The sequence below is a fragment of the Culex pipiens genome, unplaced genomic scaffold (assembly GCF_016801865.2).
Source record: "Culex pipiens pallens isolate TS unplaced genomic scaffold, TS_CPP_V2 Cpp_Un0014, whole genome shotgun sequence".
Classification (NCBI taxonomy): domain Eukaryota; kingdom Metazoa; phylum Arthropoda; class Insecta; order Diptera; family Culicidae; genus Culex; species Culex pipiens.
In genome coordinates, this window is record NW_026292831.1 from 156,988 (window position 1) to 177,278 (window position 20,291).

A 20,291-nucleotide genomic window follows, 5' to 3' on the forward strand; every position below is an offset into this window, starting at 1 on the left:
TCTTTATTTGGATGAAACATTTTCCATGCATGCAATGCCAAAATAAGCAATTTAGCATCATTAGTTTTCTATACACGGGACAATCCACAAACCAAGTGTGTCCCCACGCTTCTTCCTCCCCTGTAGATTCAGAACTGTATTGTGGTTTGAACACACACCCCGTGCTCAAACTCAATCCAATTCAACCAATCATCTCTGCGGTAAACTTTACGCAGTAGGCCTGGCTGGTTTAACGTTTTGTGATGTTTCAATGCATTCTATTGCAATGGTACACTACAAATGTTAATAAATGACAAGAAGAGGCTAGGCGTCATCTAACCTAAGGCATTATTAGATTTAGATTAGACACGGGACCATCTACAAACCACGTGGACACTTTTTTGGGAATCTGTTACCCCCCCCCCCCCCCCCTCGTGGACAATTGTCCATACAATAATTTTTTTTATGGATCGTGGACAATCACCAAACCCCCTCCCACCCCTAAAGTGTCCACGTGGTTAATGGATGGTCCCCAAGTCTTCATACAATATTGGGGGCTGGTCATCAAAACGGGTATGTAAATGTAGGAAATTCTGTTTCTGAGAAGATATTTTCAAATCGATTTGGTGTTTTCGGCAAAGTTGTAGGTTATGATTTTTTTGCCCCACCTTCAACTTCGGCTAGAGTCGAGGGACAAAAACTTCGAAAAATATTTGCAGCGCTCTTAAGAGATATGATTTTTTTATTAAATGAAACCTCCCCAAAATCAAATCAAAAATCTTTTATTTAGCTTTATTGTTATTATTCCGTGTTTTTTCGTTTTGAACTTTGCACTACTAGAAAGAAAAAGCACTTCTGTAAAAATATTTTCGAAAACCTTAGAAAATTTCCTACAATTTTCTCTCTGGAACTTTGAAAATCGAACAATTAGTTTACAAATAATTCATCTTTCGCCTGTAATTTTCAAGTGTTGATTTCTCGGAAACTGTTGGTCCTAATTTCATGTTAAATAATGAAACTTTTGAGAAATTCTCTAATAATTTTATCTAAAATATTTCAAACATTTTATAATTTGGTCTAAACTATGAAATTGGAAAAACTATTTAATTATAGACTTTTTCAACGGTAAAGCTTGATTAAAAAAAATGTTATTTTTGAAAAGATCAGAAAATGTTACAATAAGTTCAGGTTTTCACAAATATTTTTACGGGGGTGCTTTTCTTTTAAAAATGATTTTAAAATGCAAAAAAAGGAAAAAAAAAATAAAATTTATACCTTAAAGTAACTTTAACTTGAAAACAGTACACGTTATAAAAAAAAGTTAAGTACATTTCGTTTACAAATTAAATTTTGCCTTGAAGCAATTTCATTTGGACTCGGTTGATTTTTATTTCGTTCAATTTGTTTGTGGAAGTCGCCTGGCTATTATATAAGCGTAGAAATTGATTGAAATCGGAGACAGTCGAGAAAAAGGTACCGTAAACTGGGGTGACATTGATAGCCCGGGATGACTTTGAAAGGTTTTTCAAATGCCCGTCAAATTCGTAGCTCAACATTTTTGAGAATTTTGAGTATATTAGCACCAAGGGCTACCTTATTATCGAACATATGTGCAAAATTGTGACTGTTAAATTGGTTGTATCAAAATAAGTGGCCAAATCAAATTTCTATCAATGTCACCCCGGATTATCAATCGCACCCCAGTTTACGGTACCTAAAAAACCTCTTTAAAAAATTGCTCTTTAAAACATGATTTTAATATTTTTTCTATCCAGGTTTTTGATGTTTCGTAAAAACACCCACCTTTAGTCCCCTAAAACACATCAAATAAATATTTAAAATTTAAAAATGTATATCGGAATTTTTTTGTACGTCGTTTGATACCCATGTTGTAAAAACTGAAATTTTTAGTATTTTTTCGAAAACACGTAGTTTTGTGAAAATTTTAAGTATTTTAAAAAAAATGTTGTTGTTACATTCGAAATATATGAATAAATCCTGATCGTTTGATACCCATATTGTAAAAACAGAAATTTTGAGTATTTTTTTAAATACGTAGTTTTGTGAAAATTTTGAGTGGTTTCAAAATATGTTGTTATTACATTCGAAATGTATGAAAAAATCCCGATCATTTGAAACCCATATTGTAATCACTGAAATTTTGAGTTTTTTTTTCGAAAATACGTAGTTTTGTTAAAATATTGAGTGTTTTCAAAAAAAAAAATTGCATTTTTTGCATTGCATTTTCAAATACAGGAAAAATACGTATTTTTGTGAAAATTTTCATGAAATTATAATTTAATTGATAGCTGACATCATCCCGATTCCAGAACACTATAATTTTTTGATGTTTTCATGATTTTTCATACGATTAAAGCCAATGTAGCAAAAATCTCATAAGCTCTGTGCCTCGGTTATGCACTGGACCATGCTTAACCGATGCAGCTGAACGAATCAAAACCGTGGCAGTGCAAAACCGAGGCGTGCAAAACCGGGGCATGACTGTACAAAAAAAAAAAAAAGAAAGATGTCCCAAGAATGAGCAAATTTATTCAAAATTTATTTTTTGTGTTTTTGATTTGGGTGAAACTTTGTGTGTACTTTTTTATGACCAAAGAAACCAAAATTGCCATTTTTAGAAACAAGTAGGTTGAAATTCATTGGTCAGTGTTGCAAATTTCACGTATTTTTTCCAAAAAATCAGATACCTTTTTTTTAAATTTTGCTTCAAATACATTGAAACAAAGTTGGGTGAGACTTAAAAAAAAAGATGTTTTTGTTTAGTTTTCTTTAAGCCGCTGTATCTCATCAACCAGATCAATTTTATTGAAAATTTTCTGAGGTAAAACAAAATATTTTCAGAAATAGTCACTCTTGGTCACTATTTTTAAAAATAAAAAAAAAATATTTCGCTGAAATCATACATTCGGTGGATATCTCTTGAAAACGGGCCCTTTATCAAAATTACTGTAAAGTACTTTTCGATTGAAAATTGAATTTTACATGAATAAATTAGGTCAAAAAAATTTTTGTAGGTAATTTCGATATTTTCCAGATTTTTTTACCATACTTCTCTATGGCTCGAAAGTTGCAGGTTTTTGTTCCTTAGACATATCCAAAAATATCGAAAATAAAAAAAATACGGATTTTGGGAAATTGAGTTTATGTAAAAAAAGCTAATTAAAAAATCGGCCTTTTTCCGTGTACCTATTTTTTCTGAATACAACAATACCTTCAACTTTGCCGAAAACACGAAATTGATAAGAAAATTATTTCAAAAGCTACACATTTTCGAATATTTTTTATAGACATCACACCGTCTTTTCAGACTGAATTTACTAACTAACGGGACAAACACAGAACACCCAGAGGAGATGGGCGGGAATCGAACCCGGGCCCCTTAGCACACATGAGGGATCGGCAGCCGAAGCCGCTAACCACCGCGCCACGGGGTCCTCAACGTACCTATTTTGTATGAACAGCTGCCAAAATTGTATGGGTGAACCAATGACAAAAAATAGCTTCCTTGGTCATAGGGAAGGCCCCAACAAAATTTGAGCCAACTCAACAAATACAAATAAAATCCTTTTCCAGTTTTGGTATATAATTGCTCAGGTATATTTTCTCGAAAAAATCTTTTAATTTTTCCCATGTTGAAGAAACGGCACTTTGTTTTAGCGGTAAATTTTACCAAAGCTATTTTTAAACTCATCTTGTGAGGCAACAAAATTATGGACACTTAAATGTCTAGCACAAAACACCAAACAGCCCTTCCCTTTTAGTAAAAGATAGCAGCGTTAATAAATTCATACATGCCGCGCACCGACCCCGCCGATCTCGTACACAGCAAGCCAAGTATATCGGTGTCACGCCCTGCCTCTTTATTAAATTAAAATGCAGAAATTTTAATATTCCAACACATTCCTTGCAGCAGCTCAATGGCGCCCCCCTCGTTTGAAACATCGTCATACATTGGGGGTATAATATGGTTGAACCCATCTCAAACAGGGTCCCCATCAACACGCAGGGGTTCACACGCAGCAGCTGGAGCAGCCTTGAACAGCCTCCGGGGGATTCCAAACGTCGAGGACGAGGATCTCAAAGTGCCCCCCGAGCACAAAACACTCACTTTTGCGCCTTTTTATAATGAAATTTATATTTATATATTTTTTCCGGGCCCCTTTTTGCGTCCTCCACCATCCGATCTTCCTAGAAATGCCATCCCAGCTCGGGTTTGAGGAAAGGACCTTTAAAAAGGAGGGGAAGTTATGAAGGAAAACTCTATGAAAACTATTAAAAATAGTTAAACTTCGTCTTGTTTACTATTCTAAATGTTAAATTTATTTTTCTGAGCAAAGGATCTCTAGGATTTCAATCATTCGATTTTTTTTGTATTTTATAATCCGACTGAAACTTTTTTGGTGCCTTCGGTATGCCCAAAGAAGCCATTTTGCATCATTAGTTTGTCCATATAATTTTCCATACAAATTTGGCAGCTGTCCATACAAAAATGATGTGTGAAAATTCAAAAATCTGTATCTTTTGAAGGAATTTTTTGATCGATTTGGTGTCTTCGGCAAAGTTGTAGGTATGGATACGGACTACACTGGAAAAAAATGATACACGGTAAAAAAAATTTGGTGATTTTTTATTTAACTTTTTATCACTAAAACTCATTTTGCAAAAAAACACTATTTTAATTTTTTTTAATTTTTTGATATGTTTTAGAGGACATAAAATGCCAACTTTTCAGAAATTTCCAGGTTGTGCAAAAATCATTGAGCGAGTTATGAATTTTTGAATCAATACTGATTTTTTCAAAAAATCTAAATTTTGGTCGCAACAATTTTTTAACTTCATTTTTCGATGTAAAATCAAATTTGCAAACAAAATGTACTTAACTGAAATTTTTGATAAAGTCCACCGTTTTCAAGTTAAATTCCTATTTTGGTGCCTTTTTTGAAAATAGTCGCAGTTTTTCATTTTATAAAATTAGTGCACATGTTTGCCCACTTTTGGAAAAAATATTTTTGAAAAGCTGAGAAAATTCTCTATATTTTGCTTCTTCGGATTTTGTTGATACGACCTTAAGTTGCTGAGATATTGCAATGCAAAGGTTTAAAAGCAGAAAAATTGATGTTTTATATATCTCACCCAAACAGCCCACCATTTTTCAATGTCGATATCTCAGCAACTAATGGTCCGATTTTAGATGTTAAAATATGAAACATTTGTGAAATTTTTCGATCTTTTCGAAAACAATATTTTCAAAATTTTCAAATCAAGACTAACATTTTGAAAGGGCGTAAAATTGAATGTTTTGACCTTTTGAAATGTTAGTCTTGATTTGAAAATTTTGAAAATATTGTTTTCGAAAGGATCGGAAAATTTCACAAATATTTCATATTTTGACATTGAAAATCGGACCATTAGTTGCTGAGTTATCGACATTGAAAAATGGTGGGCTGTTTGGGTGAAACTTAGAAAACTTCAATTTTCCTGTTTTTAAACCTTTGCATTGCAATATCTCAGCAACTAAAGGTCGTATAAACAAAGTCTAAACAAGCAAAATATAGAGAATTTTCTCAGCTTTTCAAAAATATTTTTTTCAAAGGTGGGCAAACATGTGCACTAATTTAAAAAAATGAAATTTTTTGACTATTTTCAAAAAAGTTACCTAAATATGGATTTAACTTGAAAACGGTGCACTTTATCAAAGTACTTTTTGATTGCAAATTTGATTTTAAATCAAAAAATAAAGTTGAAAAATTTTTGCGACCAAGATTTCAATTTTTTGAAAAAATCAGTATTGATTAAAAAATTCATAACTCGGTCAATAATTTTTTGCACAACCTGGAAATTTCTGAAAAGTTGGCATTTTATGACCTCTAAAACATATCAAAAAATAAAAAAAAAATAAAAATAGTGTTTTTTCCAAATCAAGTTTTAGTGATAAAAAGTTAAATAAAAAAATCACCATTTTTTTTTTTACCGTGTATTAATTTTTTTCCAGTGTAGTCCGTATCCATACCTACAACTTTGCCGCAGACACCAAATCGATCAAAAAATTCCTTCAAAAGATACAGATTTTTGAATTTTCATACATCATTTTTGTATGGACAGCTGCCAAATTTGTATGGAAAATTATATGGACAAACTAATGATGCAAAATGGCTTCTTTCGGCATACCGAAGGCACCAAAAAAGTTTCAGTCTGATTAAAAAAATACAAAAATTAAAATTGAAGAAAAAATACCGATTTCGAGAATTGCTCATCTGGTACGTTTCGCCGAATGGACAGCAGAATTAAAAAAAAAAAATTAAAATTAAAGGTAAACAAAAATATAAAAACACCAAAATTACCAAAAGCTAAAACAAAGAACGATTCATGTTTGAAAGAATGTTAAAACTCACAGAAGTATTCTCAAACCGTTTATTTAATTCGGTGAAATGTCCATTCGGCAAAATGTCCATTCGGCGAAATGTCCCGCACCCTAATGTTTGGCATGCTAAGCACCCATGCTGAAAAAACCTGTGAAATTTGCCCGAAAAATGCAAAGAAAAATCACTTTTCTTCAAATAAAATCCTGATTTCTTGCCAATTTTTTTTGACAGCTGAAAAACCCACCTTACCTTATCTAATATATATACTTTGGTCATAGGCAAATGGATCGCTACAAAACTACTCCTGTGAAAAATGGTAAATATTATGATCAAATTTCAAGAATAATTATTGGGAATTCAATGTTTTTCGTTGCTTTTTTGAGATTGTGATGACAGCTCCCATGGCATCGATCCAGACCCATATCTAATCTAATCTACTGTAACACAAACGCAGCTTGTCGGATGAAAGCATGCTGGAAAGTCTTGTGATTAAAGTACTCCCCAAGATTTTTTCCTGTCATTATTAATCATTGCAGTACATCCGAGAACACCCGAAAATGTATTACAAAAGTTAAAGCGGCCAGCCCTACTGCGTTGTGTTTACCGCAGAGAGAATTCTGCGAACGGATCATGCTTCACAGAATCTACAGGGTAGGAAGGATGCGTGGATATACCGTACCAATAAACGCTCCAATTTTTAAGTGCATTGGTGTTGTGTGTAGAATGTGTAAGATTTCACCTCTTTGCGACAGGTTCCGTCACCCATCAACCGTGTTACTCACCGATTTCCTCTAAGGCACACATGAAAACTTCCGGAGCCATGTACGGCTTGGTGCCAGACATGCTGCAGGCCAACCCGTCCGGCTGTAACCGGGTTGCGATGTTAAAGTCGGTGAGGTGCGAGTGTCCTGGAATGAAGAGAGAGATAGAAGGTCAAAAAAGAAGGTTTCATAGATGCAAGGGCAAAAGGGTTAACAACATGGATGAGTGAGTGGTTTGGAAGAGGGGTTTCCGAAGTTGAACTGAACGTTTTAAGTTAAATCTGTTTTTTTTTTGGTTTAAAGTATATTTTTCAAAAGTAGCAAGTTCACTGATAGGAAATTGGCTGAAATTGCCTTGTTTTTGGATTTCCGTAGATTTGTTGATTTTCTTCTTTATTTTGATAACATTATTTAAAGATATCTCCGATATGTTAGCAAAGCAAAAGGGTCAACCTACATGAATATGTAGATGGTACAATGTGCATTCACTTCTCGGACAATTACCATAGCCTCTAATGTCCATGAATGTAACTGAAAAGGAGTCTGCCTCTCAAGTATCCGTTGTGTTTCCGCTTCGGCAATCACAATGAAATCTCCTCAACCCTCTCCATAAGCTGAATCAGAAATTTGCATCTCAATTCCCAGCCAAGCGCACGAACTTGAACCCGTAAACGGAGAGGAACCCGCTTGGCATAATCTATTTATTGCCACCAGAGTCCTAGCCCGGGTTCGTGGGGCAATCCGAAGCCAATTCGGAAATCACGCTTTGCATCGTAATCCGATCCCGGCTAAAGAAAGGATCAGGCCGGAGTGAAACATTCATGAGTTTAGTCGTCGGTCGTCGTGCTGATGACGGGTCTCTTAACGAGCAAGGAGAGCAGGAGGTTACGGCTTCATGGACGGATTCCAGCGAGGATACTCGGAATCATCTCCATTTCAACTATTCGAAATGCGACTAAACACGGTGGCGTAACATTTCCGTCCGTATCGTTTAAAGGGGTTTCGATGGTTGTTTTGGAGTAGGAGGTTCAAGTGTTGACATTAGCGTTCCTTTTGGAGAGGAGTATTAGGAACATCAGAATCTAGACCGTTAAGAAATCCTTGTTGTGCTTGTCAATTCGTAGCTCAATCCACCAGTAAGTGGTTGGAGTCGCACCCTATATCACGTGGCTAACGCTAATGCTAACGCTTAATTAGCTCAGACACTGTAAAGTTCAGTGCTGCCACCTATTTCCAATTTAAGGAAGCATTTCAACGACCATCAAAACAGTATTTTTAGCAAAACTTGGTAAGGACTTCACCAAACTTTATGATTTTCAATAGGGACTTGTGAGATCCTAAACCGGATCGAATGGAACAAACCCGGAAAAAATCGGTTCAGTTAGTGCTGAGAAATTTGAGTGTCAAAAATCATGTCTTCACAAACCCCACCGACATTTGCTCGGAGTTTTTGTTGAATGTTGTGACGCCCCTGAACTTTTCCGAAGGTGCTGCCACCTTGCTTGCAAATGAAAATATCGTCGCAACAATCGCCCATTCGTTTTGAACCCGTTTGGGAAAACGAAATTTTGAATCAACGACTCGTGGAAAATACGAATCAGATTAACCTCCTTCCTCCAACTTCAAATCCGTGTGCCATTTCGCAATAAGCCTATACGCGGAGAATCCTTACGGGGGTGGTTTGAAAAGGAAGTCGAGCTTTCCAAGAAGCACGGGGGGATTTCCTGGCTTTGGACGGACTGACGGTGGTGACGAAGAAGATGGCATTATGAATACTAACCTTGCCGTGCTTTCGGAAGCAAAAGGACACTCGCATTCTGTACGTTTCTGGGTAGGAAAAAAAAGCAGTCGGAATCAACCAGGACTGACAAATCCGATTATGGGAGGCCAGATTTGGAGGCGGCGTGATGTGCACCTTTATTTTCGGAAGGTTATTTTAAGCTTGCGATGAAAGTGTGATAAATCAGAAGAGGATGTTATTTTTCCTGGATAAGCTTGCTTTGAATTGTTGAATTTTACGTTGCAAACATACAATTGGTCATATTTTAAATATCTGCTATTCCACATCAAACCAGTAAGATGGCCCGACTAATCACATTTCCTTTGAAATGTACCGGAGATATGATTTTAGAAAAATTATTTTTGGACCCCTTTATTTCGAATAGAACCACCCTAATCACCAAACAAAAAAAAATAGGGGTCTAATTTATTTTACCAAGGAACATTCACGCCAAATTTGAGCCAAATTGATCTGGATCCTGCCGGTTTGACGTGGAATAACAAAATTGACATGTTTTCATGATTCATTTGTCTTTCATTTAATTAGCTATTACATTTTATTTTTATTTCCCTCGAGATCTTAATAGACCATCAATGCGCAATCTATTTTCGTTCGTTATGGTAGTTACTCACTGAGTCAGGTTGTAACTTCTCGCTTTAAGAGTGTTTTTGTTTCACCAGGGAGTGAGCCGATCTAACCAGAAAACCAGTTGCAGTGGACAAATTTGAGGTTTTTTTGCCTTCCTCACCTTACTGAGGAAAGGCTATAAAATCACTCGGAAAATGAACTTCTTAATTCGACCTTGTAGACCCACCTTCACGTATACCTATCGACTCAGAATCAAATTCTGAGCAAATGTCTGTGTGTGTGTGTGTGTGTAGGGATGTGGGTCTGTGCACCAAAAAATATGCACTCGATTATCTCAGCACTGGCTTAATCGATTTGGACCGTTTTGGTCTTATTCGATTTGTCTTGGGGTCTCATAAGTCCCTATTGAAAATTATGAAGTTTAGTAAAGTACTTCAAAAGTTATGCTAAAAAAACGATTTTGGCGTATGTCCGGAAGATTGTAAAAAGGGTGGTTTTTGCAAGAAACCCTATCATGTTATACATTTTCAGAAAGGTATTTGAAAGACCATTCCAATGAGCCCAAAACATTGAAGATCTGACAACCCTATCAAAAGTTATTAGCACTTAAGTGTTATTTATACACTTTTTGGAGGCCGGATCTCAGATATTTCAACGAAAATGATGTCCGGGTCCATCATGCTACCCATCGTTAGTTAGATAATCGAAAGACCTTTCAAATGAGCCTAAAACATCAAGGATCTGACAACCCTATCAAAAGTTATTAGCACTTAACTGTTATTTATACACTTTTTGGTGGCCGGATCTCAGATATTTCTGTAAAAATGATGTCCGGGTCCATCATGCGACCTGTCGTTAGTTAGATAATCAAAACACCTTTCAAATGAGCCTAAAACATCAAGGATCTGACAACCCTATCAAAAGTTATTAGCACTTAACTGTTATTTATACACTTTTTGGTGGCCGGATCTCAGATATTTCTGTAAAAATGATGTCCGGGTCCATCATGCGACCTGTCGTTAGTTAGATAATCAAAAGACCTTTCAAATGAGCCTAAAACATCAAGGATCTGACAACCTTATCAAAAGTTATTAGCACTTAACTGTTATTTATACACTTTTTGGTGGCCGGATCTCAGATATTTCTGTAAAAATGATGTCCGGGTCCATCATGCGACCTGTCGTTAGTTAGATAATCAAAACACCTTTCAAATGAGCCTAAAACATCAAGGATCTGACAACCCTATCAAAAGTTATTAGCACTTAAGTGTCATTTATACACTTTTTGGTGGCCGGATCTCAGATATTTCTGTAAAAATGATGTCCGGGTCCATCATGCGACCTGTCGTTAGTTAGATAATCAAAACACCTTTCAAATGAGCCTAAAACATCAAGGATCTGACAACCCTATCAAAAGTTATTAGCACTTAACTGTTATTTATACACTTTTTGGTGGCCGGATCTCAGATATTTCTGTAAAAATGATGTCCGGGTCCATCATGCGACCTGTCGTTAGTTAGATAATCAAAACACCTTTCAAATGAGCCTAAAACATCAAGGATCTGACAACCTTATCAAAAGTTATTAGCACTTAACTGTTATTTATACACTTTTTGGTGGCCGGATCTCGAATATTTCTGTAAAAATGATGTCCGGGTCCATCATGCGACCCAACGTTAGTTAGATAATCAAAAGACCTTTCAAATGAGCCTAAAACATCAAGGATCTGACAACCCTATCAAAAGTTATTAGCACTTAAGTGTTATTTATACACTTTTTGGTAGCCGGATCTCAGATATTTCTGTAAAAATGATGTCCGGGTCCATCATGCGACCTGTCGTTAGTTAGATAATCAAAAGACCTTTCAAATGAGCCTAAAACATCAAGGATCTGACAACCCTATCAAAAGTTATTAGCACTTAACTGTTATTTATACACTTTTTGGTGGCCGGATCTCAGATATTTCTGTAAAAATGATGTCCGGGTCCATCATGCGACCTGTCGTTAGTTAGATAATCAAAAGACCTTTCAAATGAGCCTAAAACATCAAGGATCTGACAACCCTATCAAAAGTTATTAGCACTTAACTGTTATTTATACACTTTTTGGTGGCCGGATCTCAGATATTTCTGTAAAAATGATGTCCGGGTCCATCATGCGACCTGTCTTTAGTTAGATAATCAAAAGACCTTTCAAATGAGCCTAAAACATCAAGGATCTGACAACCCTATCAAAAGTTATTAGCACTTAACTGTTATTTATACACTTTTTGGTGGCCGGATCTCAGTTATTTCTGTAAAAATGATGTCCGGGTCCATCATGCGACCTGTCGTTAGTTAGATAATCAAAAGACCTTTCAAATGAGCCTAAAACATCAAGGATCTGACAACCCTATCAAAAGTTATTAGCACTTAACTGTTATTTATACACTTTTTGGTGGCCGGATCTCAGATATTTCTGTAAAAATGATGTCCGGGTCCATCATGCGACCTGTCGTTAGTTAGATAATCAAAAGACCTTTCAAATGAGCCTAAAACATCAAGGATCTGACAACCCTATCAAAAGTTATTAGCACTTAACTGTTATTTATACACTTTTTGGTGGCCGGATCTCAGATATTTCTGTAAAAATGATGTCCGGGTCCATCATGCGACCTGTCGTTAGTTAGATAATCAAAAGACCTTTCAAATGAGCCTAAAACATCAAGGATCTGACAACCCTATCAAAAGTTATTAGCACTTAACTGTTATTTATACACTTTTTGGTGGCCGGATCTCAGATATTTCTGTAAAAATGATGTCCGGGTCCATCATGCGACCTGTCGTTAGTTAGATAATCAAAAGACCTTTCAAATGAGCCTAAAACATCAAGGATCTGACAACCCTATCAAAAGTTATTAGCACTTAACTGTTATTTATACACTTTTTGGTGGCCGGATCTCAGATATTTCTGTAAAAATGATGTCCGGGTCCATCATGCGACCTGTCTTTAGTTAGATAATCAAAAGACCTTTCAAATGAGCCTAAAACATCAAGGATCTGACAACCTTATCAAAAGTTATTAGCACTTAACTGTTATTTATACACTTTTTGGTGGCCGGATCTCGAATATTTCTGTAAAAATGATGTCCGGGTCCATCATGCGACCCAACGTTAGTTAGATAATCAAAAGACCTTTCAAATGAAATACGAACTATCGTAGGATAGGTTTTTTTTTATCAGACCTTGCCGATGAGCCAGAAAAATTTAAGGTCTGCGAACCCTATCAAAAGAAATTAGTAATAAAGTTGATTTGTTAAACATGTTAAGGGAATGTTGATATTTTTACTGAATGTATTGACTTTATGAATGTGAGGAAGGCACCAACCACCTAAAGGTGGATTAAGTAACGTTTTTTATTTTCAATAAACCAAATTTTATTTTTTTTGCTTTTTGGGTGTTTTTGCAACCGCCTTGAGTCAAGGGTTTTCGAAATACTCAAAAGTAAAAATTTGGTTTATTATACTTTTTTTTTAATTTAATAAATATGTTTTGACGTGCAGATGCACATTTCAAAGCGTTTAGAATTTGATGATCGTAAATTTTATTGAGAACCAATTAAAAAAAATAAAAAAAGTTAAAAATTGAAATTATAGGCCACGGTGTCAACATTTGAATGAAAAAAGCGTTTTAAAATGCATCATACACCTGTCCAGTTGTTTTGCAATCATTGATTTCCAAAATTTCTAAGTACTGACGAAAATTTTATTTTTGCGAGAAAAAAAAGTTTTTGCGATGCTGTACATTGTAATTTCATAAATGTTCAAAATATTTTTAAACGAGTCCAAACATGTTAAATATGATTATCAATGCAGAAAAAGGCGATTTAGATTGTTCTCAGTTGGTTAAACTTCTATTTCCATTGAAATTTTGATATTTTTTTGAAAAAATATTTTTTTGCCCCCTGATTTTTCGGACCAATTTTGAAGGGGGGGGGGGACAATAAATTTTTAAAAATATTGCAACGGCCTTATTAGAGTTTATTTTGGAAAATACTAAAATTTTCACATAATAACGTATTTTTTCGAGAATACTCGAAAAGCGAAATACGAAGCGAAATTTTGCATGCTTCATACATAGGTTAAAATTGTGTACGCTTCACATCATTCAAAATTTTGCGTAGCTTTTTTTAAACGTCATCATCCCGGTACGAGAATCGAACTCACGACCTCTGGATTGGATATCCAGCACGCCGCTAGTCGAAACCCGTCCCCTACCGGTCAGTATTCCCAGTGAGTAGAACAACTCTTTGAAGGGATCTGACTCGATACTTATATTGCATATTTAAAAAAAAGGGGTATTTTCGAAAAGTTCGGTATTTTGTGATTTTTTTTTGTATTTAAAAAAAAACTCTATTAATGTGAAAAAACAAACCAAATTCCGTTTCCTTCGATACACATATTGCACATTTTGAAAATTTGAGTACTTTCGAAAAATATTTGTGTAATTTGTGAAAATTATAGTATTTTCCAAAAAACTTAAACGAATTAAAAAAGAAAAAAAAATTAGTTCGATACCGGTATTGCCAATTTTAAAATTTTTAGTGTTTCCGAAAAATTACGGTATTTTGTGAAATTTTAATATTTCCATAAAAACACTCTCATAAATTAAAAAAAGCATGCACAATTTCGCTTCGTTTGATACCCATATTGAAAATTATGAAAATTTGAGTACTTTCGTAAAAAACCGTTATTTTGTGAACAATTTTGAGTACATATTGGACTTTGAAACTTACTAGATTTTCAAAAAATATATTTTTTGTGAAAGCACTGAAATTTAACATGATATGGGTGAATTAATCGATTTTAGAATGATTTTAAAATGCGTTATCGTCCATACAATTATCGAAATAACGATAACGATAGAACTACCTACTTCAGGGGTGACCAAAGTATGGCACGCGGGCCAAACGTGGCCCGCGAGGTGTCTTTTTGTGGCCCGCGGACCCATTTTGATTGATCATGTAATTTGACCCGTTGACGATTTGTAAAGTGAGTTAATTTTTTTCAAAATGAAAATTTATTTTAAATATTTTTTTTCCTAATATAAAAATAGAGATTAATCCATATTTTTATCCCCATTTTACGACACAAATATGTTGTTCAAAAATCTCAATTGCACACGTTTCAATGTGAGTGAAACTAGTAAATATCGTCAAAATTTTCATCAAACATTTTTGGAAATGGTTATGAAACGTTCAAATTTGTCTTAGGTAGAAAACTGTAATAATAGCAAAGTTTTTAAAAATAATAACTTTAAAGTCATAATGGCCCTTTTAATGAACTGAGCCTCAAACTCACTTTGCACATAGAAACCTTTCACCTCGGGATTCGAATTCATGACAGTTTGATAACGAATCTGATTGACTACCTCTGATTCAAGCAGACAAAATGTTGAAATTGGAGGAATAAGGCTGTTGCAAATATTTTACAAAGCTTTTGTCACTCCAACCCTCCAAGCAATATTAAAAAAAATTAACTTCAAAATCCAGTAGTACCATAAAATGTGTTTTCACGCTTATTTTTTTTGTCGAACCTTTTTTTTATTAAAGTAATGTTTGGAAATCAACTGTACTGGGTGTATAATATTTTCTAGCTTTTTTTTAATCGAAATTCTAGCTTGTTATTAAAATTGATTATTGTTTGCCTCCCCTCGATCATGGCAAGAGCGGAGGGACAAAAAAAATCTAAATATTTTCCATTGAACTTATCAGTGAAAAAAAATCGCATCGATTTTTATTTAAAGATTAAATTACGCCGTCGTATAAATTGTTCAGATATCATGTAATCATCTTCAAAATAAAATAAATTTCAAAATTTCTATGAAAACACAAGTACATTCTACAAAATACTATTTTTTTTCCAATACCTAAAACAGTAAAATCAACAAATCTGATGAAAAACTGACATTTTTTGTTTTCTATTATTTTTTTATAACAAAAATGTTCAAAAAATAACGTAATTTAATTTTTATATTATATTTTGTGGATTTGGCCCGTAAGCTCTTTTGAGCTTCAAATATAGCCCGGCATTCAAAAAGTTTGAGCACCCCTGACCTACTTGGTTGAGATGTCAAGATCATATCTCGGGTGAGTTTTCAAAAAGCCGTAAGAGCCACCCTGACCTCCTACACTAATTTTCGGTTTTCTCAAAAATGAGACAAAATTTCATTTATTTTTAGTTCAGGGCACTTGAAGGACGTCTAGATTGACAATCTCAGCGTTTTTGATATTAATTTTTCATAAGCAGGTCGAATACCGATGTAAAAAGGACTTTGTTTACCAATGGCTCTTACGGCTTTTTGAAAACTAATCCGAGATATTGACGTTTGTCATTTTCTCTTTTCAACTGTCTGATAGCCGTGCGGGCTAGGGCGCAGCTTTCTCCGTAAGCACTGGGTTTAAATCAAGCAAGTTTGATAAAACACTACACTGTTAAAAAGGATGAATTAAGGATGGTTGAACTTTTTACGGTTGAATTTAACCTCCATTTATGTAGGGGAAGTGGAATTACAAATATGCAAGTTTAATGATTTTATGAGCCAAATTATGTATAAAGGGAGCTTGACATTTTAAAAGGGCGTATAAAGTATAAAAATTAATAAATTCTTCATCATCATGTTTTTCAAAGCGATTTTAATTAAATTCCAGATTTGAGCTATAATAATTAATCAAGGAACTGTAGCTAATCCAGTTTTAGTTTAGTGTAGTGTGTTGTATTGCTTAAATGGTATATTATTACACTGTTCTATTGATCCAATGAGTGATAAATGTGAAAAAATACGTGATACTTCGAATTATCTCAAATATTTGAAAACAACCAAAAAATACTGCTATTTTTTTAAATGAAATTTATTAATTTCATACGACCTTTTCAAAACCCCCATGTAAACTATGTTGGCAGCACCTCTGACGGTGACTCAGAATCAGGAATGCCAACCTTTTTGTTGTAGTGTCAGCGAGATTATTTTTTAATCACTATCTGTGCCAGAGTTTGACAGATTTCGCATTTTCTGCCAATTTTAAACAATTTTTAGATTAAAATGATTAAAATTAAGAAAAAAATCATTGCTTGAAAATCATCGCTGTCGTGCTATCTTGTCACACGTGCATTTTGAGCAAAATTGTCTCACCTTTGGACCTTCACAGATTCCCAAACTATTAATAAATATAAAATATTGACCTGGCAACCCTGCTCAGGACACTGTATACTTGTCAAATCATTGGTTACAAGCGTCGGAATGTTAACCGAAAAATGTGTTACATTATTTCAACCTTCAAAATTTGGGCAATTCTTAAATTAAAATATTTGTCTTGTTTTCTGAATTAATGCTCTACTGCTGACAAAGTCCCAAGTCATCGCAGTTGAATGAACTTGCCTTCATTTGTTTTGCAAATTAAGACACCCAAAAAATTGAGACATACCTTTCAGCGTTAAACTTATTTAATTTTGCCAAGTACCACAATATGACCCCACCTACCTCTCAAAATCCTACCCATCCCGATGATTTAATCTCCACGGCGACAAAGACACCGTGCGCTCACACGGGAAAGCTGTACCCCGAATTTGAAAATAAGTTGTTTTCGCAATTTCACAATGCTACCCGCAGGGCTAATGAGATTCCAGACGGTTGATAAAATTTGCGCTGGTTTTGAACTGGAATGACCGCCCGAGTAGGAAAACTAATTTGCAATTCAAATGGCTTTTTCGCACATATCCGAGGCTACCTGCAAAATTAATGAAAGTAGCTGCTGCTGCTTCTGTTGATCAGTAATCGGATTAGCACTTTTTTTTACAACCAACTTTTTTTCTGAGGAAGAATTTAACTGAATTATTTTAGCTGTTTGTAGCATAGAACTAATTTTCAACTTTACAAACTTTTTTGGCAGGGCACCATTCTAGACACTCAAACCAGCAGTTTCAGTTATTAATTTCAGCAGCGGTAAAAGTGGGAGTTAATTACCAGCGAGCAGCAGCAAAGACAACATAGTCACTTCGTTGTGAATGTCGCCATTTGGCAGCTTATAAATGCTTGTTCAACAGTCGTAAGACTTTATTTTCATTTTCATAATTGAGTTTCAAATTTGTGGGGCGATGTTCGTTTTGGCTTTAGGGGTAGAGTTTCGAGGGAAAACTTTTTCTGCTGGAGTTCATTAAAGTCTTTGTTTGCTCACGAATGAAAAGCCGAAAAGGTTTAGTTTAATTTTAAGAAAGCAAAAAAGCAAAAAAGCAAAAAAGCAAAAAAGCAAAAAAGCAAAAAAGCAAAAAAGCAAAAAAGCAAAAAAGCAAAAAAGCAAAAAAGCAAAAAAGCAAAAAAGCAAAAAAGCAAAAAAGCAAAAAAGCAAAAAAGCAAAAAAGCAAAAAAGCAAAAAAGCAAAAAAGCAAAAAAGCAAAAAAGCAAAAAAGAAAAAAAGCAAAAAAGCAAAAAAGCAAAAAAGCAAAAAAGCAAAAAAGCAAAAAAGCAAAAAAGCAAAAAAGCAAAAAAGCAAAAAAGCAAAAAAGCAAAAAAGCAAAAAAGCAAAAAAGCAAAAAAGCAAAAAAGCAAAAAAGCAAAAAAGCAAAAAAGCAAAAAAGCAAAAAAGCAAAAAAGCAAAAAAGCAAAAAAGCAAAAAAGCAAAAAAGCAAAAAAGCAAAAAAGCAAAAAAGCAAAAAAGCAAAAAAGCAAAAAAGCAAAAAAGCAAAAAAGCAAAAAAGCAAAAAGCAAAAAAGCAAAAAAGCAAAAAAGCAAAAAAGCCAAAAAGCAAAAAAGCCAAAAAGCAAAAAAGCCAAAAAGCAAAAAAGCAAAAAAGCCAAAAAGCAAAAAAGCAAAAAAGCAAAAAAGCAAAAAAGCAAAAAGCAAAAAAGCAAAAAAGCAAAAAAGCAAAAAAGCAAAAAAGCAAAAAAGCAAAAAAGCAAAAAAGCAAAAAAGCAAAAAAGCAAAAAAGCAAAAAGCAAAAAAGCAAAAAAGCAAAAAGCAAAAAAGCAAAAAAGCAAAAAAGCAAAAAAGCAAAAAAGCAAAAAAGCAAAAAAGCAAAAAAGCAAAAAAGCAAAAAAGCAAAAAAGCAAAAAAGCAAAAAAGCAAAAAAGCAAAAAAGCAAAAAAGCAAAAAAGCAAAAAAGCAAAAAAGCAAAAAAGCATAAAAGCAAAAAAGCAAAAAAGCAAAAAAGCAAAAAAGCAAAAAAGCAAAAAAGCAAAAAAGCAAAAAAGCCAAAAAGCAAAAAAGCAAAAAAGCAAAAAAGCCAAAAAGCAAAAAAGCAAAAAAGCAAAAAAGCAAAAAGCAAAAAAGCAAAAAAGCAAAAAAGCAAAAAAGCAAAAAAGCAAAAAAGCAGAAACGAAAATAAAAAAAAATACCAGAAAATGCAACATACATAACAGAAAAAAAACGCCATAAATAAAAAGAAAAGAGTAAAAAAGAAAGGAGCAAAACCAGTTGACAAGTTTGCTTCCAGCTTAAAAGCTTTTATTTGTCTTGACCATCGAACCCACCCCCGTAGATGATAAAATCAAGGGAGATCGTGCCGTTCAAAGACTTGTCGTTTGTCGTTCGTTCGTTGTTTACGCAAACAGAATCCTTCCCACTGGGCAGGAAATTGATTGGAAAATTGGATCAAAATGTTACCTCTCCTTTCACTCGGTCGGTGCGTGCTGGCTTCTTTTCAGAAGTTTTGGTCCTTTTTTTACTCTATTTTTGTATGTTTAATGAATGTTGTGCACGACTAAATTTGGATTTTTTTTTATTTGTTAACTCTAACATTAAATAAAGTTTGTCAACTTACTTTTTGAGTGTCGTGATTAATTTTTTTTTTAGATTTAGTACCATTTCTAATTTTTCCAAAAAAACTTTTCTCGTGCTCAAGAATAAAACAGGGCAAAATTACGCCGCAAGCGACGACCAACCAAGACTTTCCTGCGACGTCGCTCGGGTTGATGAATGAAGATTTTATCGGCAAATGTTGAGCCAATATCAATATTTAAATTGACACTGTTAGTGTTCGAAGGGAGCCGGCCTTTTTCGATCGCTTTCGTTCGAAAAGTGAGCGGCAGCGGCAATCGGTTCTTGTTTGCCAATCACGGGCAAAGGGAGGGAAGGGTCCTTAAGTGAGGGAATTTTGGGTCGTTGACAGGGCTTATTTCTCCTTTTGGTAGAGCTCCCAAAACCAAGAGGGAAAAAAAGTGAAGGCCACAAGCTTGAAGCAATTTTAACGGAATGTAAACAGAACGAGTGGAGGGAAAACAGAACAATTCAAAGATTTGTACCCAGGGCATCGTTGTGGTACAAAAATAATGCTGGAGAGGGGGGAGGGGGAGCCATTCGTGAAGCTTTTCAGTTAAGCTATTGAGCTGAAATTTGTTTCCACATTGATGGGCACATGATTGATGAGGGATACTTTGGAGATTGAAGAACTTTGCGACTACGGTTCAGTGCAATTGGTTTTGTGATGAAACGCAAATAGTGGAAATTTATTTCTTCTTGTTTATATGAGTACTCAGTTTTTTTTAGAATATTACATTGAAAAACCTTGCAAAATTGTTTGTAAACTATGCAATACATTGTATAACGCATGTTCATGTATTTTTTTAAACGAAGGTATTCTTTTTATTTTTTCCAATTTTGTTTTTTTGGGACTACAGATAGGTAAAATTATAAACAAAGAAATTCAGGCTCAAAACTTGATTTTTTTTCAGTTGAAAATTAATTAAATTTTCTTCCATGAAAAACTATTTTGAAAATGGGTCAATCTCTGTTAATTTAAACTTTGCTCAAATGGGTAATTTTAATCCGTG

At 34.3% G+C, this 20,291-nt stretch overlaps 1 protein-coding gene across 1 annotated transcript in view; it reads right to left on the reverse strand.

The window, feature by feature from the left end:
- The window catches only part of LOC120428269 (serine/threonine-protein kinase 32B-like), a 92,324-nt gene that overhangs the window by 20,702 nt on the left and 51,331 nt on the right, over positions 1-20,291 (reverse strand). The window contains exon 4 of the mRNA XM_052711425.1: positions 7,145-7,270. Coding sequence (XP_052567385.1) covers positions 7,145-7,270 — 126 coding nt within the window. The remainder of the gene's footprint in view (positions 1-7,144; positions 7,271-20,291) is intronic.